This window comes from Oryx dammah, unplaced genomic scaffold, assembly GCF_014754425.2.
Source record: "Oryx dammah isolate SB20612 unplaced genomic scaffold, SCBI_Odam_1.1 HiC_scaffold_26, whole genome shotgun sequence".
Taxonomy (NCBI): domain Eukaryota; kingdom Metazoa; phylum Chordata; class Mammalia; order Artiodactyla; family Bovidae; genus Oryx; species Oryx dammah.
The window spans coordinates 41353220-41372217 of NW_024070210.1; the positions used below are offsets into that span (position 1 = coordinate 41353220).

Genomic DNA, 18998 nt, shown 5'->3' on the forward strand with positions numbered 1-18998 from the left:
GACTCATTGGAAAAGACTCTGATACTGGGAGGGATTGGGGGCAGGAGGAGAAGGGGACGACAGAGGATGAGATGGCTGGATGGCATCACCAGTTCGATGGACATGAGTTTGAGTGAACTCCAGGAGTTGGTGATGGACAGGGAGGCCTGGTGTGCTGCGGTTCATGGGGTCACAAAGAATCGGACACAACTGAGCGACTGAACTGAACTGAACTGAAGGAAGGGAGGCAACCTAACACTCGTCCCTAAACTGAGTCTGAATATCCCAGAGTCAGGGAAGCAACACTCATGTCTGTCTAGAGTCTCAGTGGCCTAACTTCAGGCCCTTGACACAAAATGTGGCTGGCAGGCGAGTTTCTTAGGCAATCTTACTAAATTCTGGGATGAGACAACTCATCAACTCACTCTTCCATTCACTCTGTCATTCAACAAAAATAGTTACTGATCATCACTACACGCAAGGCATTGTGATGAGTGCTTGGGAAACCACAGTAACAGAAACAAGTTCCTGCCCTCCAGTAGCTTTTAGTACAAAAGACAGACACTAAACACATAAACAAGTGAGTAACTAAAATAATTAAAATGTAGTATAAGTGTCAATAGAAGAGAAACAAAGTTATAACCCAGCAGAGTGGCATATACTACTGGAGACAGTAGACGCTATCAGTCAAAGAAGGTCTTTTTGAAGAAGAGACATTAAAACTGAGATATAAAAGATGAAAAAAGGCCAGACACTCAGAGTGGCATGCCAGGCTCTTAAACATCAAGGCACAGGCTTAACACCTATAAACACACACGTGCACACACACTTGCCAAGGCAACTACAGGCCCATGACCTCACTGATTTGGGTCTTGTGTGCAATTCATTTGTCCACTGGGGATGTAGCAGCCAGCCCATCTATCCTTACTGAAACAGCTTCCTTTTCATTTATACAAATAGATGGTAAGACTTTTGGTTGAAGGGATTTAAATCCCACCTATAATTTTTTCTCCTTTGCTCTGCTGGCAGGAGTATTTATTTCAAACACATATTTATGTAATAGTTCTAGACCCCCAATATACTCTAGCAATACTCATCACTTTACATATTGAAAATAATTGCTTGTTACTTTCAAAAGTTGGTATATACCAACTCTTAGGAAAATCTAGAAGTTGCTTTCCATACCTCGTTGATTAACTGGATCTTTAGCTACGTAGGCAACATAGTCTGTAGTATCCTATAAAAAAGGGAAAATGATTGCATTTAAAATGAACAGATTGTACTGGTGAAAGATAAAAGAGTACATTTAGGGTATGATAGTCAGATACTAAGGTTTCTGTTTAAAGACCAAAGGAAAGCGTCCTAGGAGAAAACATAACCAAATACATAATATATACTTAGCAACTGTAGAGTCTACATTCTCTGCCCCTTGGGGAGAGAATCTGAAAATTAAAAATTTAGAGGCAGACAATATCACTAAGAATAAAAGAGAATGTAGGTAGGGACTGTGTTAGGACCAAATATTCTTTTAAAATGGTTAAGGACTATTACTCTCCTGTGTTGAAAGTTGAAATACCAGGGGTTATGTAATCACAAAGTTTATATCATAAACTACGATGTTACACCATGATTTCTCAGTTGTCCAAACAGATAAAATGTAGATCAGAAAATAAGCTGATTAAAGAGACATGGTTTTGTGGTGGTTAGCTTGCTTTTATACCGCGCAACTTAAGGAATAATATAGTAAAAATAAAAAGCATTTATTTGATCAATATATAGAAAGAAGAGATCATTTTTGAAATAGAGAACCCACGAAAATCCTAAGGAATTCCAAAAGATGAGCTTCAAACTAGTGGTACCCAGAGCAGAAGACAACACAGGGGAGGGGGAGAGGAGGTACAAACTCTAGGGTTTAAATAGGCTTAGGGATGTATTGTATAACACAGGGAATACAGCCAGTATTTTATAATAACTGTAAATGAAATTTACCTTTAATAACTGTATAAAAATAAAGACACTTAACAAGAAGATATAACAGCACCATTTCAACTTATTGAAAAAGAGAGATGTGTTGCTGGCTTTGTAAAAATAAACACAAAGCTACTTGGTAATTTTGACTTTTATTGAAAACAGTATGCTGATGAATGATAAGATTTTAATAATTAAAGATGCTTTTTGTTATCTCAGTTCTCAGAAAAAAATACATACAATGCCATTTGCAGATTAGAAGTATGACTCTCTAGAGGGAAGATGAAATCAACCGGCAGGAAATAAAAGTCCATGTTTGTAATACCCTCAAGGACAATCACTTAATAACCCACAATGAATCATACAGGAAACAGATCTCAGGGTCAGTATAACTTGCCTTCAGTTATTTTAAAAAATAACATATGCCTAAGTAAATCTCTCTTATACAAAAAGACAAAAAATTTAAAATATCTTATATATAAATAAGGTCGTGCCAATGAGCTTTATATTATATAAATTTAGAAGCAAAGACACAATTGTGGGGGCTTGGCTGCCCATTTTAAAGTTGAAGAGGTGGTATGATGCTTGCAATGTTGTCTGCTGTCTTAGTTGATGGGAAAGAGGTCTCAAAAATGCATTGTGAGCATGAGAAAATTAAATACACTTCTTATATTTCCAGGCCTCAGTTTCCTCATGTTCAAAAGAATCTCTTAAAATTCCATAACTGTAAATATTTGGGAGAATTTAAAGAATGTTAAAAGCACAAACAATGGGAGGAAATATAAGAAGTATATTTAATTTTCTCATACTCATAATGCATTCTTGAGATGGAGAAAATATATACAGATACAAAAGCATTACCAAGAACTGTCTTCAGGGCTGACTGAAGGGAGACAAGTAAATTGTTTTTGAGAAGGGAGTAAAAGTGAGGGTGAGCAAGGTTAAGAGGTGAGAAGGAACACCCAGTATTTTTGAAACTTTGGAGGGAATCTGGTAGCAAGAAGGTACCACATTAGGTCATGGAGACTTTTAGCTTCCAAAACCCCTGGACTCAATTAGCCGTGAAGCTGTAAATTATCTCAGTGTCCTAAGAAAGTATAGACATGTATTAGCAATACTGGTGACAGTTATCTCTTATCACTCTGTGCCAGGCACTATGCTAGCAGTTTACATGGACCATTTCACTTAATTCTCACAACACTTTGAGGCAAGGGGGATCATTTCCCATTTTGCAGAAGAGGACCCTGAAACTTAAGAGAGTGTAAGTAACTCAAGTCACTTGACTCCAGTGCCTGGCACTCTACCATATTGCCTTCCTGACCTGAGGGTAAAACTTCACTTGGGGGAACCTCTAATGCCAAGGCTCTGGTCACCCCAGTTTTCTATGTAAAATCAGCAGATTTTCTCTCCACCTGTAGAAAACACAGAGGTGCCACTCAATTCAGTAGGTACAAACTTTCCCACAGTAGCTACAAATTCTTTACTATCTTTGGTAGCAACAGTGCTTTGGCTGGTTTAAAGAACTAAAGGCATATAAAGACAGTCTAAAAAGAATCAGGATTCTGGAGAACTATGATAGACGCCGTGCAGGGCATGTCTAGGGTAAATGAGGATTTTCATACCAATTTTTAAATGATAGCGACGTTTAAAACTTGAAAAGGGAAATTTAAGGCAAACGGCAACAATTATTTTTCCCACTGCTCTTACAGAACTCATTACTTTACACTGCTTTACAAAAGTGTTCAAGTTCCTTCACGGATGGTCGAGTTATAGAGGGTTAGGAAGAGAAGTGACTGCTGGCCTTTTCAGGCTGGAAGTTGACGCTCTCTGCTACCAAACATATCCCTTGGTGTCGCTCTTGAGGTCAGATTACAAGGTTGGATGGAGGGTGGATGGAGAGGAGCTGCGGATAGTTATATGCAGATTTTTGACTGGGTGTAAGATCAGGAGAAGGCAATGGCATCCCTTTCCAGTACTCTTGTCTGGAAAATCCCATGGATCGAGGAGCCTGGTGGGCTGCAGTCCACCGGGTCGCTAAGAGTCAGACACGACTGAGCAACTTCACTTTCACTTTTCACTTTCATGCATTGGAGAAGGAAATGGCAACCCACTCCAGTGTTCTTGCCTGGAGAATCCTAGGGATGGGGGAGCCTGGTGGGCTGCCGTCTATGGGGTTGCACAGAGTTGGACATGACTGAAGCAACTTAGCAGCAGCAGCAAGATCAGGTAAAATCCCTGCACATTTGTAGGTACAAAAAAAATGTCATAATGTCACAGAGAAGCAAAATCCTTCTCTTGCTCCCTCGGTTTAAACTGATGTGTTTCTTGGTCGGTCACAGGCTTCCTCACTTCAATACCCATCTCCTTTTGCTCTAATCTAGAAATGATGTAGTTGGAGGTCCAGGAATGACCCTCTACTCTGCAGAGAACGCTTGGAGGGAGAGCACCGACTCAGACCTGCATAATTCATGACAATTGAGCATCACGTGGCCTCTTGGTTGGAACAATAGGTTTTCTCTCCCCAGATCAACATTCCCTGCATGAGTTTCTGAAAATTTAGTTGCTCATTTTGGATTAGACTTAGTTGCCTTGGCTGCTGCCCAGAATGGCAAACAGGCTTCCCCTCATGTGCCAAATCCAACTGATTAGGAGGATCTGCCTGGAACTCTATGTTGAAAAGTGCCAAATCCAACTGATTTGGAGGAGGATCTGCCTGGAACTCTATGTTGAAAAGTTCTGAGGGAGGACCATCAACAGATGTATAACATACTTGTTTTTTATGAATTTGATGTTATCTATAAGAAGCTTCTCAGATGATAACTCCATGGCTAGTAACACAATGGAGTATTATTAGTTTATCCACTAATCCAAGTATTTACAAAGTCAGTGACAGGAAATATTTTGTCAGAACCAAACCGTAATAAGATATGTGGAAAAGACAGGTAGTGGCTAACATGCTTTACATAGAAATTTCTTTTAACTCTTATTTAAAAAGGAACTGTAATGATTTCATACTTACTGGATCCCCTCCAGAAGCAAAAGAAATAGACTGCATATGATGATTTGCAATAATCTGGAAAACACAAGTTAAACACATATGATGCTACAAACTAATTATTCCTGATTATAGACCATCTGACAGTAATGTACATACATTTGTTTGTTTTGATTTTGCCTGTTCAACATCCCTTTGGAAACCACTCCATCCAAGTTCTATAATAATTTTATTTAGATCAGGAGGTTCATGTGGGTTTGATCTTACTGCCCCCTCCCCTTGAAGCTGGACAAATGATCCAGGCCTAGCTGATCAGAAAACACCATCCATCTAGATACAGCAAAGACAATCAACATCTCTGAGGAGGAAATGAGGAGAACAATAGGAGAAAATGCATCTCTCCCTGTCATTTAATATGACAAGCCCAAAGCTTCTAGGAGTCATCGTTTGCTGTCATGAGGGAAAAGTCTGCTAGAAAATTATTTTTCTCTGGAGAAAAATCAAAGCTGAGAGTCAAAAACAGTAAAAAGGCAGGAAGTAACATTTGTTTCATCACTTCAACCAATACATTCCCCCCTCCCTTTATTTTTTTATGTATTTTTTCTAGTTTATTTATTTTATATAAGTTACTTTGACTTGAGTTTCAGTCATTTCCACCATTATTACTAAGGTGCTAACATTGAGAGTTTCAATATGAAGTAAGGCTATCCAAATCGAATATGTTAGCTAAGACTGTCTCTTTTACTTGAGATTCTAGGCTTCCTTATTTGGAAACCACAGTGTAATGACCAATTTGCAGAGACCTATTTGTCATACTCTTTTAAAGATTCGTTAAATCAACTATTTACCAATTGACTAATCCTGCGTTCAGATTTGTGTAACAGAATCTAACAGTTCTACTCTTAGATGCATATCCAAAAGAACTGTGTAAATACATATCCCAAAAGATCTCAAGAAAGATAACCACTGCCTTGCTCATAACAGCCCCAAACTGGAAACAATCCCAGTGATGATCACTGTGACATTCAAACATGGGACTACTACACAGCAACAACATATTTCTTGGGCAAAAGAAGCCAGACACAAAGACTGCATACTGCATAGCTGAATTTATATCAAGTTCAAAACCAGGCAAAATTATTTCATCCTGTTTGAAGTCATGATAGTAGTGACTTTGGGGGCAAAGGAAGAGAAAACAAGTGGTTTTCTGGGATCCTGCAAATGATGTACCTTGATCTGGGTAGTAGTAAACACAAACAAATTCATTTTGTAATATACATTTACAATTTGTGCACTATTCTATACTTTCTATATTTGTATCTCAGTTTAAAATGATTACTAAAAACAAAATCAATATACAGAGATCAACATCATTCCCGTACAGCAGGAAGAGCCAATCTGACACTGTACGGGGAAGAGGGGAGAGGTATATTTTACAAGAGAACCTAAGTATATAACTAATAAGAATTACATAAAACTTTTTGGAAAATTTCAGTGAAGAATATAAATAACATATGAACATGCAGAAAGACATATATCACCTTTATGGATGAGAAGACAATATTATAAAGACATCAATTCTCCCCAAAATTAATTTATAAATTCCATACAATTCCAACCAAAATTCCACCAGTGCCATTCAGGGAACTTTTTAAACTACTTCTATAAGTCACACTGGAAGAATAAATGTGCAAGAAGAACTAAGGCAATTTTTTGAAGAACAAAGAGAAAAGATTTTCCTTATTATTAAGACATATTATAAAACTATAGAAATTCATTAGACTACAAAGACTAAAAAGGACTGACACTTTTGTGCTCTTTTAGCCTATGATAAATGTGGCACCAAACAGCAGACAAAAGGACAAGTGATTAAATTAGCGGAGTCAGCTGAATCAGCTACATATATGAAAAATATAAAAATAAATCCTGTCCTCATGATATTTATAAATAAATGTTTGAACCACAAAAGAGCCATACAGACATTAAAAGATAGATAAAAGATTATGCTTAAGTTCTCTGAGGTAGGCAAATCCATCCTAATTTTTTAAAAAAAGACATACAGGAAAGAAACTTTTAAATTTGACTACATGAAAGCTTATTTTAAAACTTTTGTATAAGAAAAGATCTCCAAAACAAGAAACAATGGGCAAAGAGAATATATTTGCAACATGTGAAACAAGGTTTTCACAGTTTACAAAAAATTCATCAATAAGAAAATTCATCAATAAGAAAAAAGATAAACCCAAAATAAGATCATTTAATTTTCAGAAGTAATAAAAATATTCAATAAACATATTGAAAAATAACCTGCAAAGAAAATCAAGGCTATAAAAAATAAAAGAAGACACCATTAAATTGACAAAGTTGTTAAAGTTCAACAAAATCATGTGTAGCAGGGGTGTGGATATTCTTGAACACCACTGCCCAGTGCTTAAATTTGTACAATAACTTTCAGAGGAATTTCACGTTTATTAAAACTAAAGTTTGCATACCCTGTAATTCCACCTTTCTACTTCTAGGTTTTTACTAGAGAGAAGTATTGGCACATGAAGATTTTCATTTATCCATACAATACAAAAAAAAAAAAAAGGAAAATTCTTTGTGCATAGTTAAGTCAACTACAGTATAGCTACACAAACAGAATACTATGAAAACATATGTCTGTGTATACTAACCGCTAAATCTACAAGATTTAGGGGGTTTTTGCTTTTTTATAAGTTGAAGGCAATTATGCAACACATGTTAAAAAAATAAGATTTTTCCATGAAGATTTAAAAGATTCATATAAATGCATGGAAAAAGATTTAAAGAACACACACCAAATTAAGTATAAAGTCACCTCCTGCAGGGAAAAAAATGGGCCCATGTATTTCTTCTCTGCATATTTTTTAAAGAACACCGATAATATGCTTATCTGTGAATTTAACATTTTTTAAATGAGAAAAATAGAAGAGAGGGATGGATGAGTTTTTAATATGCTGATGTATGGCTGAGAACACCGTGTGGTTTTCAGGTGCAGATTTGGTGGTTATTAGAGCAGAGATAGGAGAAGGCAATGGCAACCCACTCCAGTACTCTTGCCTGCAAATCCCATGGACGGAGGAGCCTGGTAGTCTGCAGTCCATGGGGTCACACAGAGTCGGACACGACTGAAGCGACTTAGCAGCAGCACAGAGATAAACTTAGTTAAAACCTTGGAGCAGATGTGACTCCCTGGGGATGGAGGAAAGAGGAGCAGCAGAAAGAGGATAGCAAGAAAGGAGAGGGGCGAGAGGGGAGGAAGATTAAGGGGTCTTCAGTTCAGTTCAGTCGCTCAGTGGGGTCCGACTCTTTGCGACCCTGGACTGCAGCACGCCAGGCCTCCCTGTCCATCACCAACTCCCAGAGTTTACTCGAACTCATGTCCATTGAGTCGGTGATGCCATCCAACCATCTCATCCTCTGTCATCCCCTTCTCCTCTCGCCCTCAATCTTTCCCACCTTCTGTAAGGGGTCTTACAAGTATTTTCAAGTTTATAGCATCATAAGCAGCAGAATGGTTAGGTAAGGTGCCAAGCAATGCACAGCCCTAGGTCTGAAATTCGAACGCACGGAGCGCAGACCACCGAGCACTGGGAATGTCCCCCAGAGGGGGATGGGGGGCGCTCAGTTCAGTTCAGTCGCTCAGTCGTGTCCGCCTCTTTGCGACTCCATGAATCGCACCACGCCAGACCCCCCTGTCCGTAACCAGAGCAGCGCTCTGAGCAGGAGGCGGTGTTTGGGGGTCGCGCACACGCACGAGGTCACGCAAGCGCACGGCGCTTGCGCAAGCGCACAACCGCACGCCCGCGTATATCCGAGCTTGTGGAAAACGAACGACTCGTGGGGAGGTTGAGCTGCTTGCACTATGTCTGAAATGAACGAGCTGTCCGAGCTCTATGAGGAGAGCAACGATCTGCAGATGGATGTGATTCCTGGTGAGAGTGACCTTCCGCATATGGAGGTAGGCGGCGGGAGCCGGGAGCTATCCCCGAACCCCTCCCGCGCCGGGGCCCCGCCACAACTGGAGGAGGAAGGCCCAATGGAGGAGGAGGCGGCCCAGCCAATGGCGGAGCCACAGGGGCCCCGAGGCCTCGCTAGCCGGCCCAGCCCTGGGGAGCAGCCAGGCCAGATCGCGGGCCCTGATTTCGAGAGCGAGGACGAGGGCGAGGAATTCGATGACTGGGAGGACGACTATGACTATCCTGAAGAGGAGCCGTTCAGTGGTGCGGGCTACAGAGTATCAGCGGCCCTTGAAGAAGCCAACAAGATGTTTCTGAGAACCTCTAGAGCCAGAGAAGCAGCTCTGGATGGCGGGTTTCAGATGCATTATGAGAAGACCCCGTTTGATCAGTTGGCTTTTATCGAAGAGCTTTTTTCACTTATGGTTGTCAATCGTCTGACCGAAGAACTCGGCTGTGATGAGATCATTGACAGAGAGTAGTTAAATGCTGTTAAGAGAGGAGGAAGCTGCTTGAGGAGAGACCCAGCATTCCACTGTCTTTTGGGTTCATTCCAAATAGTTCTGTGCCAATGAAAAACAATCTCCCCCCCGGCAAAAAAAAAAAAATTTTTTTTTTTTGCAGAGTAGAATAAGGTAGTGACTGCACAGTTATGAAAAAGGAAGAAAATTGTTAAAGAAGAGTATCTTAGTACTGTTGAAACCTGTTTTCAAGAATGTCCAGAGACACTTATGGCTTTGACTTTGTTGTTTATTCAGAGTAATTTCCTTGCATTGAGGAAGATAATCTTTCATGTTTCACTGTAAGGAATGGCTTTGCAAGAATAAATTATGACCAAGACAGACTGCCAGTACCAGAGCCCACTGATGATAATTATATGAGAAAAAGTAACTGATGTATCCACCTTAGGACATAAGATGTCTTTGAGTTATTTGGACTGAAAGCATACTGAGAAAACTTTAAATTCAATTTTGTGATCTATCTGAGCTGTGGTTAAGGGTAAATTTTTAGTGTAAAATAAATCTACCGAGTATTCTTCAGTATCTCAAAGGATAATCTAGGCCCAAAAGAAGTATGTGTCTTGTGTGCTATATCTTAAAATGTGTTTCCAAGAACAACTGAGATTTTGTTTGTACATATATCTTGGTCATTTTTAAAGCTACTGTAATCTTTAATTCAAGAAAATTCATTGCCTTGAACATATTTAAAAGTCAAAACTTAAGACGTCCTTAATAAAGTTTCAAGTTTAGACTGTAAAATGTCCATGAAGGTACAAAGAACACAAACTCTTTGAAACATCAGTATATACTAGGGAATTTTCTGTTTCACTTGCTCTCTTTTTTCATTTAACTTTATAGGCAAAAGACTGGTTGAACTTCATAATGTAAAAACAGTTAAATGAACATTGTCCAGTAAAAGGAAAGCCCTACATCTAAAAAAAGACACTACGAACAACCCTTAAAAGTTTTAAAGGGTTTTCTGCCCAGAAATCCACTGCAGTATCTGAAGTTTCCCTCTGTCTCCTCCTCTAATTAAGCTTGCTTTTGGTTATGCACCAGCATTCAAGATAATAAAGATTTCTTGTTCTCTGTATTTTGTTTGTTTGTCTAATTGTATAATACTTTCTCTAATTCTGCTTTTTATTTGCTATACTGCTTGTGTGATTGCAACCATTTTATGATTTAAATTTAATGACTTTATAAGGGAAAGTGCTCCAGCTTCAAATACCGGATTACAAATTAATTGGTGTAAATTAAACTTAGTAAATTCCTATAAGAGAATTTGCCAAGCCGGGAAAACCTGCCAAATCAGTAAGCATCTCATGTTGGTTAGTAAGATGCTGAAGTTCTATGAATAATATAATTAGAAGGCTGTGCCCAGTGAAACTGAGTATACCAGCATGTTTTAAGATTAGTAAAAAGGTACCAGATGTTTTTGCTGCATTATGGCAGTAAAGGATACATCCAATATAACAGGACAACTCAGAGCCTTACTTATGTTGCAGTCATCCTGTCTTTTAGGGAGGGGGGTTCTTTTCTGTATAATACAGGGCTGAGAAGGATGATCGTAATCCAGACGCTAGCTTGGCAGGGAGAGGAGCGATAGATGGGGGAAGACTAAAAAGGAGGTTAAACACTGGCACTTAAATTTTAATCCTACTGGTCTCCCATGGCTCACTTCTTTGCATTTTCAAACAGCTTAGAGATGCAGTATGAGTTGATAGATAGCTGCTTGTATGATGTGAATTAATAGGACTCTGGACAAAGAAAAGTGCCAATATATATGAAATGACTAGTTGGGATTTATCTCCAGATAAGATGCCAGGAAATAGGTTAAGAAAAAAACATATCTACAAACTACAAGTGTTACTCTATTTCTCTTAGAAATTGAGTAGAGAGCAAGAGCAAGGGGAAAGAAAACTACTCCCTGTTAGGTTTGAAGGCTCATTTAGAGAAAGACCTGGACTCTAACTCACTGTTTTGATGGTTTGTTAGTCTTAAAAATAGGCAGTAACTTAAGAGACCGCTGACATTAATACTTGTTAATATTTACTAAAAAGTAGAGAAGGGCAACATTTTTAAACATTACAGTTACCACAGACTGAAACCAAGCCTACCTAACTTGAACCTAGGCTCCACTGCTTACTAGCTCTGTAACAAGAGATTAATCTCTGCCTCAGAGTCCTGAATTGAAAATAAGAATACTTGAATGAACCGTATACATTGTGAGAATTAAATGAAGATATATGCTGCTGCTAAGTCGCTTCAGTCATGTCCAAGTCTATGCGACCCCATAGACAGCAGCCCACCAGACTCCTCTGTCCCTGGGATTCTCCAGGCAAGAATACTGGAGTGGGTTGCCATTTCCTTCTTCAAATGAAGATATATCAGTTCAGTTCAGTCGCTCAGTCGTGTCTGACTCTTTGCGACCCCATGAATCGCAGCACACCAGGCCTCCCTGTCCATCACCAACTCCCGGAGTTCACTCAGACTCACATCCATTGAGTCGGAGATGCCATCCAGCCATCTCATCCTCTGTAGTCCCCTTCTCCTCCTGCCCCCAATCCCTCCCAGCATCAAAGTCTTTTCCAATGAAGTTAACTCTTCGCATGAAGTGGCCAAAGTATTGGAGTTTCAGCTTTAGCATCATTCCTTGCAAAGAAATCCCAGGGCTGATCTCCTTCAGAATGGACTGGTTGGATCTCCTTGCAGTCCAAGGGACTCTCAAGAGTCTTCTCCAACACCACAGTTCAAAAGCATCAATTCTTTGGCACTCAGCCTTCTTCACAGTCCAACTCTCACATCCATACATGACCACTGATATAAATAGATAAACTAAAGAAAGGAGTTCTGGGGAAATTGTAAGCCTGTTTGATGTAGGGAGCGGTGGAGATGAGGAATGGGGGGAGAGAAGTTGAACTTCTGAGTGTGTAGTGTGATTTATGGAGCACTTTCTAGGTCTACCCATACTTAGGTAAATGTTTGCTTATATTGGATGTCCCACATTGGCTCCCTTCAAGGACACAGATCTATTTTGCTTGGCTCATGCTTATAATTTCAATTTCTTCAAGACCAACATCTCATAATTCGTAGAGATCAGTAAAACTCCCAGATTTCCATCTTTTTTTTCCCCAAAAAAGTAGAGGAAGATCTGGCAGCTCTTGATCTACAGTCATATGAGATTGGCCTTTACGCAAGGGAAGTATTCTGTTTGCCATGTTCCGCAGCTTTTCTCACTGTGGAGGACAAGTGGCACTCATCATCTATCACCGCTAGTGGCACTCATCATCTATCACCGCTTGCACCGTTGTGTTTTCATGAACCCAGACAGTTTGCATTACCTACCTGGCCTCTAGGTATTTGAATTGCCTCTCCTGGAGATAAAAGATTTCTCCATTTTCTGCCTGTTTTACCTTGTTATCTATTACCCTTCTCAATTTCAGTAGCTGTTAAGAAGTCAGTGATAGGACTATAGAAATAAGTAAAGAAATAGAATGGGAGCTACTGAGACTGACATTTCTTAAAACCTTATTAAAGTATGTCAAGGAAGTCCGCTGCTTGAATTTTTAAAACAAGGACTAAAAAAAAAAACCCTGTAACTTGCTTTGCCAAAATGTTTTTTCCCATTTCAAAATACGAAGTTTTAAAAACTGTAAGCATTGTGTGTTTCTGTGTTTAATATAATCTTATTTTCTGCCTCTGAGGTTCTTTGAGACATTTTCTGGGAGCAAATGGTTACATTCTTGATGTTCTCAGTGACAGAAGATAAACTTGAACCATCTGACCCATAAGTGTTCTGTCCTGTATGAATGTATCTATAAATTTGAAGCTATTTTTTATTTCAATCCAAAGTATATCTTAGAATTTGAGGGGGTGGTATTTGTATTTATCTCAGAACTTCAAAGGATATTTTTCTTTAAGGAAAATTTAATAAGTCATTTTCTCATGCTACATCCAGAAGGTCACTTTTATGCTACCTTTATCCCTGGGACATTTTAGCTGCCCTTTTAATGGGATCTATAAAGCTTCTTGAGTTTAAGCATCCAGAGTGGCACATCTTTTTTACACACCCCCAACTCCACCCACCCCCCATGGCTATTCTCCCCAGGTCTTCAAAATAGTTCAAAACTATTTTTAAAAATCAGGCCCTGACCCTGATAGCAGTGAAATCCTAACTTTGGTCCCCACTCTAGCAGTGGGCTGAACAGAGCTCCTTCAACACCAGCAGTGTAGAAAGAACGGGAGCCACTCCCCAAAGCACCTCTGCTGTAACTACTGGTGGTAGAAGCCACCTATGCCCAGTGTCCCTCCTTCTGTTTGCCTAAAAGATTATGGATATATTGTACCAGCTCTAATTGCAGTGGCCTGGAAAAGAGTAGTGGGGGGAAAAGAGATTTTGAGAATAACTTATGCCCCCACCATACACAACACAACCCTATCTATACTCAATGAAAGCATATACAATGAAAGGCAATGGTACCAGAGCTGGTAACATTCACATGAGTGAAAACTAAAAAAACAAATTTTACAGCCACAAATATCTTGAGAACAAAGCACCTGAAAGACTGAAGGTTTTGCCTTCCACCCAGATAGGCTGCATCTTCCAAGGACAGCCCCAAATGTTCTGTTGTCAGGTACCAATGGTATGCCTCTCTTAGATATCCAATTATGACCCAATTAATCCATTTTAAACTATTTCATATTAAACATTTTCTTCTGTGGTGTTTTATACTACTGGGTAAACAATGTTATTTTATTCTGCTTTCGAATTTAAAAAATAACGCAAACCTCAAAACCACAAGTGAATTTTTTGGCCAAAAAATAGAAACACAAACGTTTACAACTATACTTATATGTTACTGACTATTTTATAAATTTACATATTACTATATGCTTTCCCTGATAAGTACTGAGTATATGAAAAGGCCTCAAGGAAGAATGTTTGAGTAAAAAATAATAATAGGTACCACGTAAGGGCACTGTTCTGTTGATTTATATCCATGATCTTACTTAATCCTCTAAGTAACCCCACAGACACATTCTGTTGCTAAACTGATGATCTTAGAAGCTCCATGATTAAGAACGCATTTCACTGATGATAAGAATTGAGTGGGAAGATAACTTGCTTGTTAGTGGCACATCAGGCTTTCTACCTGTATGTGACATCAAAGCCTCTTAGTGTTTTTTCAGTGCCAAGTACACACTGAACCTTCTATGAGTCCCTGAACAACAGCACTCCACACAGTAAAACCTTAAGTACTAAGAAATTCAAATCATTACATATTAGACAAAGAAAAATTAGAGTCTAGCATACATAAAGGAATTTAGTTTAAAAAATAAAAGGTCAAAGGATGTCCTAGTTTAAAGTACACATTTAGCCCAGTGACTGTGTATCTTTTATATTTGCTTCAGCAATGCTGTTTTTTAAGAAATAACATTTACAATGAAAATTCGGCCACACCACAGCATCATAAATCATCAAAGATGAAAAAGTTGTTTATACAGTAACATTCAAGAAGGCTTTTCAATCGTAAGGGTTGAAAGAAAATGTTTTCTGCTTAAATTTTGGTTAGCTAGAACACTGGCCCTAACATTACCCTTCTCCTCTGTCCTTCATCTGCATCCCCGGTCCTGATGAACAAATTGCTTTCTCTTTGGGGCAGGGTGGTGGAGAATAATAAATGACTGGCTTGAGTATATTCCAAATGGCATTTACTATGAACTTTGTGCCTTCGTTCTTATTAACAAAGCCAATTAAGTAGGGGCAAGTATTAGGCAGTTAAATATCCCAGTGATGGCTTAATAATACTGTTGTTCTAATTATTGTTATACATAAATCCTTGGCAGATATTTTCCCCCATGTCTTATTAACTTTTAGGCACACTGTCTGAAACTTTATTCTTTTTAGTATGCTTAGACTGTTCTAGAAAAACAGAAGATATGTTAACTATAAATGACACTCATAATCCTACCTGTTGGTTGTCGAGATTCATCAGTGTGAGACTGCATGTTGAGATGGTCAGTTTTATATTCATTCCCGAAAACTGAAGATTACTTTTGCCAAGAACTGTTGATAGGAACTTAGCTGGAGGCTTTAAAAATAACAAAACAACATTCTAAGTTACAGATTTTGTTACAGAGGGAATATTTAATTTATGTTTTTTTTTTAAATGTTAAAAATGAGACAAAGCCCACACGCTTCCTTTCTATTTTACTATAAATAAATCAAGTGAGATGGAATGCTTTTTTAATGTAAACTTTTTAAAATTGAAATGCAGCAAAATTCTTGAGTAAGTAGTGAAATCTACGCCCTCAGACTTTTTCTCATACATTCCCTTCTCCCCAAGTGCTGGGAGTAGGGGCATACTTTATATAAAAGGAACTCCCATGAGAGTTTGGATTAACTGAATTCACAAGTCATTTTTTGAACACCACAAATCTAAAAAAAAGACAAAAAGTTGCTGCCTAGGTTTTTTGTGATGATTAAAAGAGTACAAAAAAACACAACATGCCCAAACTTATGAAACACAGGGAAAGCGGTGCTTTTATAACTACAATATAACATTATAAATTATAATTTATAGGTATAAACACACACTAAAAAAGAAAGCTCTCCAATCAACAAGCTAACTTAGGGAGTGGGAGGAGGGACAAATTAGGAGATTTGGAGTAACATATATACTACTATCTATAAACAGATAACCAACAAGGACCTACTGTTTAAAGCACAGGAAACTATACTCAGTATCTTGCAATAATCTATAAGAGAAGAGAATCTGAAGAAGAAACATATATATACATATACATGTATAACTGAATTACTGTGCTGTACACCTGAAACAAACACAATATTGTATTTCAGCTATACTTCAATAAAAAATTTTAAACCAACCTAAATTTACAATTTAAAGAAATCAAAAAAGTTTATAAATTAAACTCAAAGTTAGCAGAAGGCAAGAAATAATAAAGATTAGAGCAGAGATAAATAATATAGAGACTAGAAAAACAATACAGAAAATCAGAAAAATCAAAAGTTGGTTCTTCAAAAAGATCAACCAAACTGACAAACCTTTAGCTAAATAAGTTAGGAAAAGAAAAAAGAGAAGACAAATTAGAAAGATCAGAAATGAAGGTGGGGACTATACTACCAATTCTACAGAAGTAAAAGGACTGTAAGAGAATACTATGAACAACTGTATGTCAACACACTGGATTACTTAGATGAAACAGACAAATTTCCAGAAACATAAAACCTACAGAGACTAAATCACAAAGAAATAGAAAATCTAGGTAGACCTATAACTAGTCGGAAGGAAGGAAGATAAGAAAGCAAGCAATAAAAAAAGGGGAGGGAGGGAGGGATAGATGAGAGGAGGGAGGGAGGGAGAAGGAAGGCAGGGAGGGAAGGAGGGAAGGGAAAATAACAAGTGCTGGCAAGGATGTGGAGAAATTGAAACACTTGTGCACTATTAGTAGAAATGTACAATGGTACAACAGCTTATTGAGGGTAGCAGCTCCTCAAAAAACTAAAACTAGAATTACCATATGATCTAGCAATTCTCTCCAGTACTCTTGCCTGGAAAATCCCACGGACAGAGGAGCCTGGTGGGCTGCGGTCCATGGGGTCGCTAAGAATTGGACACGACTGAGCGACTTCACTTTCCCTTTTCACTTTCATGCATTGGAAAAAGAAATGGCACCCCACTCCAGTGTTCTTGCTTGGAGAATCCCAGGGACAGGGGAGCCTGGTGGGCTGCCGTCTATGGGGTCACACAGAGTCGGACACGACTGAAGTGACTTAGCAGCAGCAGCAGCAGCTAGCAATTCTGCTTCTTCTTATATATCCAAAAGAACTGAAAGGAAGGACTTAAAGAGATATTTGTACATCCATGTTCAGAGCAGCATTATTCACAATCATCAGAACATGGAAGTAACCCAAGTGTCCATCAACACTTGGTGGATAAGCAAAATGTGATATATACATACAATGAAATATTATTCATTCTTAATTAGGAGGGAAATTTTGACATATGCTACAGCATGGATGAACCATGAGGACATTATGTGAGGTAATGTGAAATAAGCCTATCACCATATGACACTGCACGATTCCACTTATATGAGATAATTAGAGTGGTCAAAATCATAGAGACAGAAAGTAGAATGGTGGTTGCCAGGGGCTGGAGAGGGGGAGCAATGGAAATTTATTGTTTAATGGGTATAGACTTTCTGTTTTACAAGATAAAAAAGAGTTATGGGCTTGTTCCCATTAAATTGTTTAACTAGATTGTGTAAAATAACTTCATTGCTTAACATGAAATTACAAAGTGAAGGCTTGGGGAAAATGGGCTTTTTTAGAAGCAAACAATTCTAAATATATTCTATTCTTCAAATAAATGATTTTCTTTCTTAAAAAAAAAAGAGTAATGCAGATAGACGGGGGTGATGATTGAGCAACAATATGAATGTATTCACTGAACACAATGGTAAATGTTATGTGTATTTTAACACAATTTTTAAAATTGTGAAGAAAAAGAATATTAAAAATATGAAGTTCATAGAAGAGTCCCTGGCATGTATTATTAAGTATTCAATAAATCCTCAGGAGTAGGCAATGGCAACCCACTCCAGTATTCTTGCCTGGGAAATCCCATGGACAGAGGAGCCTGGTGGGCTACAGTCTGTGGGACTGCAAAAAGTTGGCCACAACTGAGTGCACATGCACATTCTGTACAAATCTAGCTACCAAGGAATTAACTCAATAATTTCTCTTTTTTCTTTACATGTTTACTTTCCGGAAAGATGATAGCCTGGTTTGCTTTATTTTGTTTTCCAGTGTGGACTCCCACTAATCCTGAAATGAGAAAGTCTTAAGTGAATAAGACTGTTTGTTGGGATCATCCAGTCACAACCTCTTATTTGAAGAGGTTATGAGAGGCAGGAGGAGGTTAGAGGCTATAGACAGATCATGGGTTCTGTCAAAGAAACTACTAATAGTAGTTCTAATAGAATTCAAGGGCCATTCATCAAAGTTTCCTGTACTATGTGGCTCACTTGAGTCACTCTGGGTGACAATAGATTCAGCCTTAAGAAATAATGAGCAATGATAAAAATATGAGGCATGGATTTCCCTGGTGATCCAATGGATAAGACTCCACGCTTCCAAGGCAAGGGGCATGTGTTTGATCCCTGGTCTGGGAACTAGGATCCCAAATGCCTTGCAGGGTGGCCAAAAGAAAAATGAGACAGGGTGGTATGGTAATAGAGCACTAAGCTGAGACTGAAAACCTGGCTTTGACAGTTGGCACTGACCTTGATCATTCTAGTAACTCAAGGCAAGTCTCTTTGAGCCATAGTTTAGAAGCTAGCAAAATGAGAGGGTTTTTCCTGGGAGATCTCTAAAAATCCTTCCCCTTTTAAACAATCTACAGTTCTATAACTGATATGGCTATCTGAAGAGCCTTTGAATCAGCCTTTGGACTTCGAAGCAACTATTCTAGGTTTAATGACTTAATACATAATTGGCAGAGACATATTAATACATCTTTTGTTACCCAAACAAGATTGACCAGAGTG

The 18998-nt window shown here is 38.5% G+C and overlaps 2 protein-coding genes across 2 annotated transcripts in view; one reads left to right on the forward strand and one right to left on the reverse strand.

The window, feature by feature from the left end:
- The window catches only part of SHC4 (SHC adaptor protein 4), a 133839-nt gene that overhangs the window by 36604 nt on the left and 78237 nt on the right, over positions 1-18998 (reverse strand). Inside the window, exons 4-6 of the mRNA XM_040226474.1 lie at positions 15395-15514; positions 4967-5020; positions 1165-1216 (exon numbers count right to left, since the gene is read on the reverse strand). Coding sequence (XP_040082408.1) covers positions 1165-1216; positions 4967-5020; positions 15395-15514 — 226 coding nt within the window. The remainder of the gene's footprint in view (positions 1-1164; positions 1217-4966; positions 5021-15394; positions 15515-18998) is intronic.
- EID1 (EP300 interacting inhibitor of differentiation 1) lies at positions 8134-10515 on the forward strand. Its single transcript, XM_040226473.1, has one exon. It carries the CDS (start codon positions 8829-8831, stop codon positions 9402-9404), a length of 576 nt encoding a protein of 191 aa, XP_040082407.1. The 5' UTR covers positions 8134-8828; the 3' UTR covers positions 9405-10515.